General features: G+C 48.1%; 1 protein-coding gene across 1 annotated transcript; it reads right to left on the bottom strand.

Moving 5' to 3' along the window:
* Positions 1 to 5,952: 5,952 nt before the first annotated feature.
* Positions 5,953 to 10,773, bottom strand: LOC144152240 (ubiquinone biosynthesis O-methyltransferase, mitochondrial-like). The gene is made up of 5 exons (XM_077683475.1): positions 10,386 to 10,773; positions 10,049 to 10,316; positions 8,194 to 8,433; positions 7,245 to 7,404; positions 5,953 to 6,143 (listed from the first exon to the last, which is right to left on the bottom strand). The coding sequence occupies exons 1-5, from the start codon at positions 10,448 to 10,450 to the stop codon at positions 6,013 to 6,015; spliced, it is 864 nt and encodes a 287-aa protein (XP_077539601.1). The 5' UTR covers positions 10,451 to 10,773; the 3' UTR covers positions 5,953 to 6,012.
* Between the last annotated feature and the right edge of the window lie 29 nt (positions 10,774 to 10,802).

The raw sequence follows: 10,802 nt of genomic DNA, 5'->3' as shown, positions 1-10,802 counted from the left end.
CGGGCAACGCCAATCTTTTCTTTTTGGCTCGTGAGGCTGGCTTTCCCTCTACTAGACTCAGTGTGAGGAGAAGCACGCTTTAAAGGCTCTTCCCCCGCGGTACAGCGCTTGCTGACACCGTTTCCACGCGACTAAGGGGTTCTGTCATGTTTTTGCAGGCCTTCTTTTAAGTGCAGAACACTTTAGGGGCTCGCCTTGTCGTCTTAGTTCGCTGTAACGGTCGATGTCAAACAACTGCCGGAAAAAGGCGGCGCCGCGACATAATGGACCCAAGTAGAGCCCGGCGTTCCGTCGTAGGGCGTCCCGCAGAAGCTTCGAAAACCAAGCAGTTTAAATAGTCATAACCGTTCGAAACTCGTGAAACGCTGGCGCCCGTTAAACATCTCCCCGTTGTTCAGCGCAAAAAAAAAAAAAAAAAAAAACAGCAGGTACATTTGACGCAAAATATATGTAATTAACCGCCAGCGCCCGCGTTCATTTAGTTCGGAACGCTCGTTGGGTTGGTTTTTGCTATAGTAAGCGAAAAAAAAAGCGACAGCGCAACGCCGGCACGTGCGGGAGGAAAAGCAAACACAAAAAGAACAGAACTCCCGTTGGCGAAGTTTCAGGCAGGGGGCGCTCGAGCACTGCGAACGCGGGAAATTTGAAATGCGTTGGACAAACCTCAGTTGGATTCATCAGGAGGACTGAGACAGGGCGGCGAAGAGCGTCATGGGTGGTAAGAGTGAGCGGATAACGGCGCCACAGCCCATTATGGCGAATCCCTGCTCTGCACTTCCGACAGGTTTCACATGGAGTGGAACGGCTTTATTTAATTTTTTTTAGTGCGCAAGCACTCTGGCGGCCACTAACATGTGGTTTGGCGGCGGCAATGGCGACGGCGTTGTAACCGAGCGAGCGAAGACAGAAAGAAAACGGCGGAGGAAAGTGTGGCCAAAGGGGAAGGCACTATGCTGAGCGATCACGAGACGCTCGTCGGAGCGTCTCCATAGAGAAAGAATGGCGTCTCGCGAAAGTGTGAGGGGGAGGGCGGCATGCGCTGCTATGGCGTCATCTCTCTCACTGCCTCCTCCTCACACTTTCTTTAGACACTGCTCTTTCGTGCGAGGCTCATCCGAACCACGTGATATATGCGCGGGAGGTTCAAACACGATTTGCAACAACATGATCGGCGCTGCGCTGCGAGCTAACGGCAGAGTAGCGCGCGCGCCGCCGTGCGTCCGCTCATCATGCGATCACTTCCTGAGACGAAGCAGGTATGCGCCGTGACCGAGAAGACTGCAGTTCGCGCTGCGCACAAATTTCGCATCAGGACCGTCAGTTCTTTTTTTTTTTTTTTTTAACGCAAGCCTTCGATCTCTATATTTCATAGAACGCGTGAGGTACAAAAAATTGTTACGAGAGACAGACAATCACACAGAAAATCGGAGAGCGCCCCGGGAAATGTTAACAGCAGCGCCGCAGGAGGGTAGGCCGCTGCCGCACGTGAGGTAAAAGCGAGGTAAAAAAGCGAGGTAAAAGCGCCGACGGGGGCTAACAGGAGACCCCTAGCGATGGCGAGCGAGCAAAACGAGCATTGAAGAGTTCTGTCCCGGGGGCTGGTCAAGTGGTGACAGGCGCGGCTGCACAGTTCAACAAAAAGTTCTACAGGAAGTTCAGCACCACATCAACAGAAGGTCGAAGAATTCTTTCGCCTTCACATTCTTAGAAAGTTCTAAACATTCCCCGCAATTTTTATCAACTAGTATGCCTCCTATTCTGAGCCATTTGTTCCGGACAACTCCCCCCATATTTTAGAGAGAAGCTTTCTTTGACTCTTCTCTCGAATTTCCGGGCGCTGCTTCCGCTGTAGTCTTGCTCTCAAGCGAACGACTTGAGTTGAGCGACCCTTTTCCACGCGCTGCCCTGATGACGCCACCGCGACAGAGTCCCAAGGAGACTGCCAGACATCTCGCAGGCGACGTGGTTAAGTTGTGCGTTGCGCGAGCCAAGTGTCGGAAAGTGAACATCGCTTTGGTCACCCTTTCAGTCTGGCAGCAGCACACACGCAAATTAAAGACTTCTTCGCCCTACGTGCGCTTCGTGCAGCACGTACCAGGAACTGCGATTCCTGGTTACGAAAGCCACGACAAGACGACGCCGTTGGTTTTCACCGGAGGTTTTAACGCCGACCTTCGGAAACCGACAACTTGGTGGTTAGCGGCCTTCGTGAAAGATGCCTACGGCTTGCTTCTTCTTAGCTTCCGCCATTCCCACTCACTGCCCACCTCAAGAACTGGTAGTGCGATTGACCACGTGTTCGCCTCTAGGATTGAGGCGTTGAACCTTTTTCGTTACGCCTCGGGGATTTCCCGATGCACTCACTACTGCTCCACTTTACGTCAATTTTCACCTGAGCGTGGGATCCGCTATATTCTTGTTTTTGCTTTGCGAGGCTGGCTTTTCCTCTACAAGACTTGGCCAGAGGAGAAGCACGCTTTAAAGGGTCAGACAGCCGATTTTTGTGGAGTGCATGACCTCCACTTTATATGAAAGCCGGCGTTTTATATACTAGGGTAACCGCAAGAGATTTCTGAATAAACAGGCGAAAATAAGTTTAATTTGGCCCTAAAATTTCTGAAGTCAGCTCTGAAGTCAGACATGTAGTGTCTAAACATAACGCTATGTTACTTGTCCAAACAACTCCGTCGATTTTAACGTGCGATTCAAAAACTGCATGGAGGAATGGGACAGGTTGAACATTATTGTTGCCTTAGCCGGGGACAAGTGTTTAAACACCTCGTTTGATCTTACGTGCAGTTAAAAGTATGATGTTGCCGCACGGCTCACTGCCATGGTTGCTAGCATTCCTTTTGGTGGGACACAAATGGCTGGTAGATCTAAAAATTGCGATTTCAAATGTTCGACTGCGCTATCAAGAAAATCGTTTCGGGTTAAGGTGTTTTAAGTGATGCCCTGTCGTTCGGAATAAAGAAAATATACTTGACAAGAATCAGTTGTCAGTCCTCTAAAGGCTAGCGCAGTCGTTTGGCTACGTGGTCATGACCTTACTCTGGCCATGGCGGCATCTGTGCCGGCATATTTTTCACATTCAGCCGGAAACTCACGGTTTCGTCACAAAATTCGTTACCCCTTCCCTGCGCGTATTTTTTTTTTTTTTTTTTCATGTCCTGGCCATTCATGTCTTGGTGACAAGAGTGTCTACTATATACTCGTTTCCAGCTTTCCCGCTCGAAATTCCCACTGCTCAGGAAGATATAGTTACAGAAAAAAAACAAAATTTCGTACAGAGAAAGAAGTCGACGCAAGTATGAATACCGTAAAAATATTTTGCAGAACTCTAAATAGAAGTTACTGCCCATACATTTAAATGAGATATTCTTTTTCATGGTCATGGAGCCACGTCTAGCGGCCCTGTGCTCACCTTGCGCCTGTGCTAGGAGTTACAAAAATTAAAATCAACGCACTAAACTTGAAACTGCGCACAAAACAATATTCTGCCTTCAATATTAGCTGTGCGAAAATAATTTCCATTGCACTGAACAACTCCAGAGTAGTCACTTCTGAAAGAAGTGCGATGAGCTGGAAAGCTGCACCCGTTTTTGCGTCTCTCTCCCCAGTTGAAATGATTCCTGCACAACCATATTTATCCTGCAGCCACGGCTCAAGTGACTTCCAGTACCCAAGCCAAGTTATAACGGTCATCAGTGTTGCAGAAGTAGCGATCAGTGATAACCGGGGGGAATAATGACCGAGTCAGGCTCTAATCATTGTGTCGACAACACTTTAAAAAACCGAAAAGACAAAGGACATGTGGCAGAACCAATCAATGTTGCAGTCTTTAGAAGCGAGTTACCTTTGAGAGAGAGAGAGAGAAAACATTGAACGTTGTACTAAGGGAAAAAAATGGTTCCTCAGTTCAGGAATCTGTTGATGATGCATGCATGGTTTGCTTTGCTCCATTGACCAACGTTTTTTTGGTATTAAAGGTCCAAACTGATTGATTGATTGTAGGGTTTAACGCGCCGACGCAACGCAGGTGATGAGGCGCGCCGTAGTGGAGGGCTCCGGATTAATTTTGACCACCTGGGGATCTTTAACGTGCGCCGAAATCTCGTACACACGGGCGTATTTGCTTTTCGCCTCCATCAGAAAAGCGGCCGCCGCGGCCGGGAATCGAACCCGCGACCTCGTGCTCAGCAGCACAACGCCTTAGCCACTGAGCCACCGCGGCGGGTTAAAGGTCCAAACTATACACCACCATCTCCTGCTGCTCAGAAGCAGGGGAAAGAAAAAGGGTGGGAGGTCTGGATTTTGCGGGCATTTCTGTAGGATGTGATGCAGTGAGCCAGGGTGTCTGCAGTGCTTGCATTCAGGCATGGCTGCTGTGGGAACACTAGGTGCATTCTGATCGGATTTGGGTATGTCTTGGTCCGGATCAGTCTGACTAGTGTTATCTCAAGCACCTTCCCGAATTGTGGATGTGGGTTTTGTGACGGGCCGTTAAGGGGCTGGGTCACTGTTTCCTGTTTGGGTGGGTCCACGCAGAGTTGAGAGGAAAAGAGACACAGACACGAACGGGTATCGGTTTAAACGGTGCCGGCCCCCTCACCGGTCTCGAGGACGTGGTATAGCATAGGCACTCGTCCGGCTCCTGGTCAGGTAGAAGCGTATCAGGCGGGTGGCAGGTTCCGGGCCGTTGAGGCAAGATCCTTCACTCTCGCGCACGCTCGCCGCTGGATTGGGGGCTCGAGCTCTCGAGCCGTTGAACACGAACTCCGCTGGGCTGTGGAGGTGATCTCGGAGAGCAGCTGCAGGCCCGCTGGTCCGTGTTGGCGGAAGGTGCAGGGAACGGCGTTTTTCCCGTCTTGTTCTTGGGCTGGAATGCAGGAGCGCGCTATCTAATTTCTCTTACGGCGGCTTCCTCCGGCGGAATCGCTTGGCGTCGGGTAGAAAAGGGGACCCCGGGGGCTTGTTTCGACGCCTTCTTATACCCCCCCCGGGTTGCGTGGAGAGAAGGAATGGCGCGTTGGGAACAAAGGAGGTCCGGCCGGTCATTGTTCACTGCGTTGCGGGTGCTTCAAGGTCGGCTTCGGCTTGTCTCCGCGAAGGACAGCATTGTACGCACGTGGAGTGGTACAAATGGTGGTACCGGTGGCAAACGTCACAGTTTGGTAGCTTTTTTGCAGCTGGTCAGCAACTTGCTGCCTGTAGTTACAAATGCAACGTGCAATTTTGTGTTTCTGCTACTTGGCGGCATCGATATAGGTGGCAGTGTCATTGCTTCTGATTCATTTTTATAGAAGCTAGACTCTCACTGGTCATCTTCCTTCATTGTATTCGGGTGCATTTTTCTTGGTATAGATGATATCCTTACTGAGCGCATGGTAAATCTTCGACTGAGTTGTCTTTTTGCACTGTTCAATTGTTCTTTTACCTGGTGGGGCACAGAGATACTTCTATCGGTTGAATGCCACACCACCCATTCTTTCAGTTTTGGAGGCTTTTGCCATTCCAGATTCAATTCCGTTAGGCTACTTTCATATTTTTTAGTCTGTATGTACACTGACTTTTTTATTTTTTTATTTTGGGCTAGACTATCCTTCGCATTCTTTTAAAAGTCTTATTGTGGACCTGGGGCTTAAAATAGAGACCATTGTGCACCTTTGTGAAAAGCAGGATTATTTACTCTTTTTCATTAATACACCAGGTGTAATAAAAAATGCCAATATTTCTCACACCAAAGGAGTGGGTCATAAAAATGGTAAGCCTTGTTTTGGTGGAAACTGCATGGCCTCCCTATTGTCAGTTCACAATTAACACAACCCAGAATTTACTCTCAGGCCTTCAAATTAACAGTATATACAACCATAGTAACAGGTGACCCACACAGTCGGGCATTCATTTTACTTTGCATCTACAATTGGAAGAGAGCCAGGGGTAAGCCTAATATGTTCGTGACTATCTTTATTTGGCAAAACAATAAGGATTTACTATCATCGTAGGGTGAAGCTAGCTGGAGACACCACCGGTCTCCTTGACGGCGTGCAGCGCATATGTCAGACTTGTGCAGTCCACCCAGCTCCAAGCACGGGTCAGTGGGTTGTACATCGTGCCATGGACAAGCCGCACATGGCAGCCAGCTGCAGGCAGAAGGGAAAAGGAACAATACTTACGCTGTGAAACTTGGTACAAAGAACAATGTTCGTAAATTTATCAAGAGCCGCCCGTTTTGCAAAATTTAACAGAAAGAACAACACTTGCATGGAAGCATAAACTTTGTGACTTGTTTAGTAAGGTGCGACAAACGGAACAATGTTGGCAAGCTGATGAAGCCTGTTTTTTAAAACATGACTAACAGAAACTGTAAATTGCTTTCTTTCGGACATATGAAGGATTAGCCACTACTGGAGTGGTGTTAATGGAGGGGGGGTAGCAAAATGGCTACTCGGGGGATGGGATGCGATGTGGGGGAAGGCATAAAAATTAAAGCCGTTCCACTCAATGTGAAAGCTGTCGGAAGTGCAGAGCTGAGATTTGTTATAATGGGCTGTAGCGCCGTTATCCGCTCACTGCTGCCACCCAACGCATTTCAAATTTCCCACCTTTGCAGTGCTTGCGCGCCCCCGGCCTGAAACTGTGCCAGAGGGAGTTCTGTTCTTTTTGTGCTTGCTTTTCCTCCCGCACGTGCTGGCGTTGCACTGCCACTTTTTTTGGCTTATCGTAAAAACCAACCCAACAAGCGTTCCCAACTGAACGAACGTGGGCACTGCCGGTTAATTACGTATATTTTGCCTCAAATGTACCTACAGTTTTCTTTGCACTAAACAAAGGGGAGATGCATGACAAGAGCCAGCGGTTCACAAGTTTCGAACGCTTATGACTATATAAACCGCTTGGCTTTCGACGCCTCTGGGTTACGCCGCAACGACGGAATGCCGTGTGGCTCTACTTGGGCCCAGCGACCGAGCTACGATGATAAGGCGAGCCCCTAAAGTGCTCTGCACCTGAAACCCAGTTAAATCAGATTAGAAGGTATGAGGGCGAAGGATGGAACTGGAGCACGCACAATAGCAACATAAGTCCAAGGGAGAAGACTTTTTATGGCAGTGCGTGTAAACAGGCTGGCAGCAACGATGTCAATAACAAGAATAAAAGCTCGTAGACCCAGTTTATTTACACTGAACTAGCATTGGATAACCTGGGAAGATGAGACAACGGCAGTTGCACCGAGGCATACTCACAGGATTCCAAGGCTTCCTCCAGCTGCTCAGGTGGAACGAACATGTTCCAGTCGTGGAGACCAGGCGGCACGATTCGGAATATGTATTCCGCTGCTATCTTGGCTATCAGGTAAGACGGGACGGTTTTGTTGATGGTTGTGAAGAACAGGGAGCCACCAGCCTGCCACAGGAAGAGATAACGTAAGGTGCCTCCCTTGTAAAACAGCCTTCACAAATTATGCGCTCAAAGCAGTCGGCTATGGTGATGGATAAAAACTGCACCGAGTGCACGGAACTGATTTTTTTGGTGCTTTGAGGACGTGCCCAATTATTCATACGAAATACCTGTTTGGCAATGTGACCTGAACAGAGAATACAGCAATTGTACGCTCAGTGAGCAAGCTAAGAAGCCCCAACCCCAAATGTAATAAAGTTCAACATTTTGCAGTAAGTTCCATTACATTTGACAACATTGTTTGGAATCAGTAAAATACCCCAGCTACACAGGTGTTTGAAATGACATTCGAATGAAATTTTAGTCAAGTGGACTTCAAAATTTCAAATGCCATATACAGTAGCCAACCGTTTTTTCAGACTATAAAAATTCGGACTTGCTGGATATTTCGGACTTTTCCAAGGAACCGCCGCTTGTTTCATAGGAGTAATGACTCGCAGATTTTTCGGATTGCTCTTTTATTTAGACTATTTTTTGTTCCTTTCCAGGTCCAAAAAATCGATCGGTTACAGTACCGAGGCCTTTCCAAGATTGGCAAAAACAAAGGAGGCTCTCCGTGTTTTTGCCGAGGTTTTGAAACAAGAATTACTAACTAAAACTTTTTTAATAAGCCTTTTAATCCAATAACTGTATTAAAAAACACAAGGAGGACAGTTTCTGAGTTTCCAGCAATTTTCTAAACCGTTATTGCATGTTTTTCTTTCCTGCGAGTAACAGATATTCACGACAGCTTACATTCGTCAACTGGACGCAGGACTTGATGAAGCTCGAATAGTTCTGGACATGTTCGACGACCTCGCTGGCCACAACCGCATCAAACTGCAAGCCCCGATCGAGCAGGGAACCAACTTCCACAGCCTCATAGGTGATGTGGTCCTTAATTTCAGGATCCCTGTCTGCATGTGTCCTGGCCACATCGATACTCCCGGGTGTGGGGTCGATGCCAGTTACTGATGCACCCAATCTCGCAAGTGGCTGCGAGAATGAGAGAATAGGGGGAGTCAGTCATAGCCCCCGGATACACGGACTCAACAAGGGAGGGTCGAAGTGACTGGCAGGTTCAGCTTACCTCGACCCCTCTTGCGTTTATATGAACTCCATCCAAAGAATCGAGGTGAGGGGACTGCAGGGCTTTCGGAAAAAGGAGCTATTTAGCTGCTCCTCACAGCCCAATGACTCAGCCCGAAGAGCAAATCAACCCATCCCCTGCCTGCGAGTCGAACAGACTCTACTTATACATGAATGGGTCAAGTAAAAACCTGTTTTTCTTGACTCAACTCTCCCTCGTCAAGTCCATGTATACATGGGTCATATTGACAATATCATGACGGACATCATGCTGCAATTATTGTTTGCAGCCAGGCAAACATCACAACCTGCAATAAAAAGAAAATTTTTTTCAAATGATAGTAGTTGAGACGCCCACAGTTTTTGAGAAGCACTGCCATAGACAAAGAACACATTTTAATACGAAAGCATTGTGTGTCCCAGAAGGTGAAAAACCAGGCGTTGTGAGCAGTGGATTGGCCCAAACCTCCATGTGCCTTCAACGATAAAAAAATTTAAAATTGGCAGACAATTACTATACTCCCTAGTGTAAAATTTGAGAGCAGCGTGAACCACAGTCTTTTCGGCGACGGCACATAGCTGTTGCATCTCGGGAAGTGATCGCGCCATCAGTGAACACACGACAGCACGCGCTACTCTGGCGTAATCTCGCAGGGCGTCGCCGCTGCCGAGCATGTCTCGTGCCGCCTCGGCATACCACCTTCCCCTCACACTTTCTTTCCTCCTCCACTTTTCTGCTTTCTCCATCTCATCTATCTTTGTTGCCCTCCTTGTTCGCTTCGTTACAATGAGGCCAACAGCGACGTGAAACCACAGGGCGGGTGCTTAAGAGCTGCACTCCAAAATGTGGTAGTAACTGGAATAAAACCCAGGGACAGGCAGAGACATAAACATCATATATTTTTGCCATCAGAAACAAGGCTTCCGAGACACATGAAATCTGCTTATGTACTTTGAGTGCAAAAGCATTAGATCTTGTCACGGTGATACTTCACTGCTACACAGTGTGCATGTCATGCTGGTCCTAGGAAGCTACCGTAACACAGATTTGCAACTTCTCAGTGCAGAGTTCCGTATGGTCTGTGGACTGGTCACATTTCCTCTCATAGGGACTGGCCGATGACGACGGCCGCCATTGGGAGCTCACGGCCCATATACCAATCCGCATTCGGTTGTGACATCATTCCATGAAAGCTTGCAACAACAATCAACAACCCTATCCACTATTTCCGCATACCCACTCAGTGTGATTGGCAAAGGATGATGACAGCTACTTCCACAGGCTCATGGCTGGTTCACCAATGCCCACTGGCATAACACATTCACAGAAAAAGCACATACGCAGGCCCCAGTAACTTTTGTGTTTCATGTTAAATGAACGATAAAAATTCAAATAGCTGTTTTGGGGCACTGCAGTTACATCAGGGCAAGGAAGTGAACTGGCCGTGGAGGCCTACAGATCAACATAGACCATCCGTAAGTCCTCACAATAGAAGAGGCTCGTTAGTTCTGAATTGTATACCTCGGAGAGTAAACCGCCCCCACAGCCAACATCGAGGATCTTCAGTCCCTGCAGAGGCTTTGTTCTGGACGAAGAGACAGTGGGCCTGCCGGTTTGCAGGAGGCCATCTCTAATCAAAGGAACACGCAGTGCATTCATTCTTGCCAGGGCAGAGAAATTGCCTTCCGGGTCCCACCACTGATGCACGAGAGCGTCGAATTTACTGCGATTTTCTTCGAAGACCGTTGAGTCTCCCTGCGCAGCGGAACTCGATGATGCACACATGTTCCTGAAACACGCCAAAAAGACAAAAAAACATGACGCGACAGGGTGCCATCTGCGAATTATACAAGCTTACCTAGCTAGTGGAGAATGTATTCGTGTGTAGCCGGATGTCATAACTGTCCTTAGCCGGGCCCACATGATAGCGGAGTGTGAGGCTGGTAGGTAGTTTGAAGATCAATACCGCGTGCATCAGCTGTCAGAAATCCAGGATGAACAAACTTTCGTTTAGTTCACTTGTTGAATCGCAGCAATCGAATGGACATTTGCGAACAAGACGACGCGACGGGCAGTGTTGTTTGTACGGCTATGAGACTACTAGCACTGAAAGCGGTATCGGCTTCGGTCTTGGGATTATGGGGTCTGTATCATTTCCATGCAGGAAGGTTATCACGGTCAAAACCGGCTCTATTTTCCATTTTCCTCAACATAGAGATAATATGTTCCTCAATGATGCTGTTTGGATTGTATCGGATTCGATTGGATTGGATTG

The sequence above is a fragment of the Haemaphysalis longicornis genome, unplaced genomic scaffold (genome assembly GCF_048455015.1).
Source record: "Haemaphysalis longicornis isolate Haplotype H1 unplaced genomic scaffold, Haemaphysalis longicornis Haplotype H1 scaffold_9, whole genome shotgun sequence".
Taxonomy (NCBI): Eukaryota; Metazoa; Arthropoda; class Arachnida; order Ixodida; family Ixodidae; genus Haemaphysalis; species Haemaphysalis longicornis.
Note: the sequence above shows the minus strand (reverse complement) of the source record. Positions and strands in the feature narration are given on the sequence as shown.

Excerpts from the sequence above, each read along its gene's own strand:
- LOC144152240 (XM_077683475.1), bottom strand. The coding sequence starts at position 10,450 with ATGTGGGCCCGGCTAAGGACAGTTATGACATCCGGCTACACACGAATA. Across the intron at positions 10,317-10,385 it reads ATACATTCTCCACTAGCTAG|GAACATGTGTGCATCATCGA; the intron begins GTAAGCTTGTAT and ends GGCGTGTTTCAG. Across the intron at positions 6,144-7,244 it reads GGAGGAAGCCTTGGAATCCT|CTGGCTGCCATGTGCGGCTT; the intron begins GTGAGTATGCCT and ends TTCTGCCTGCAG.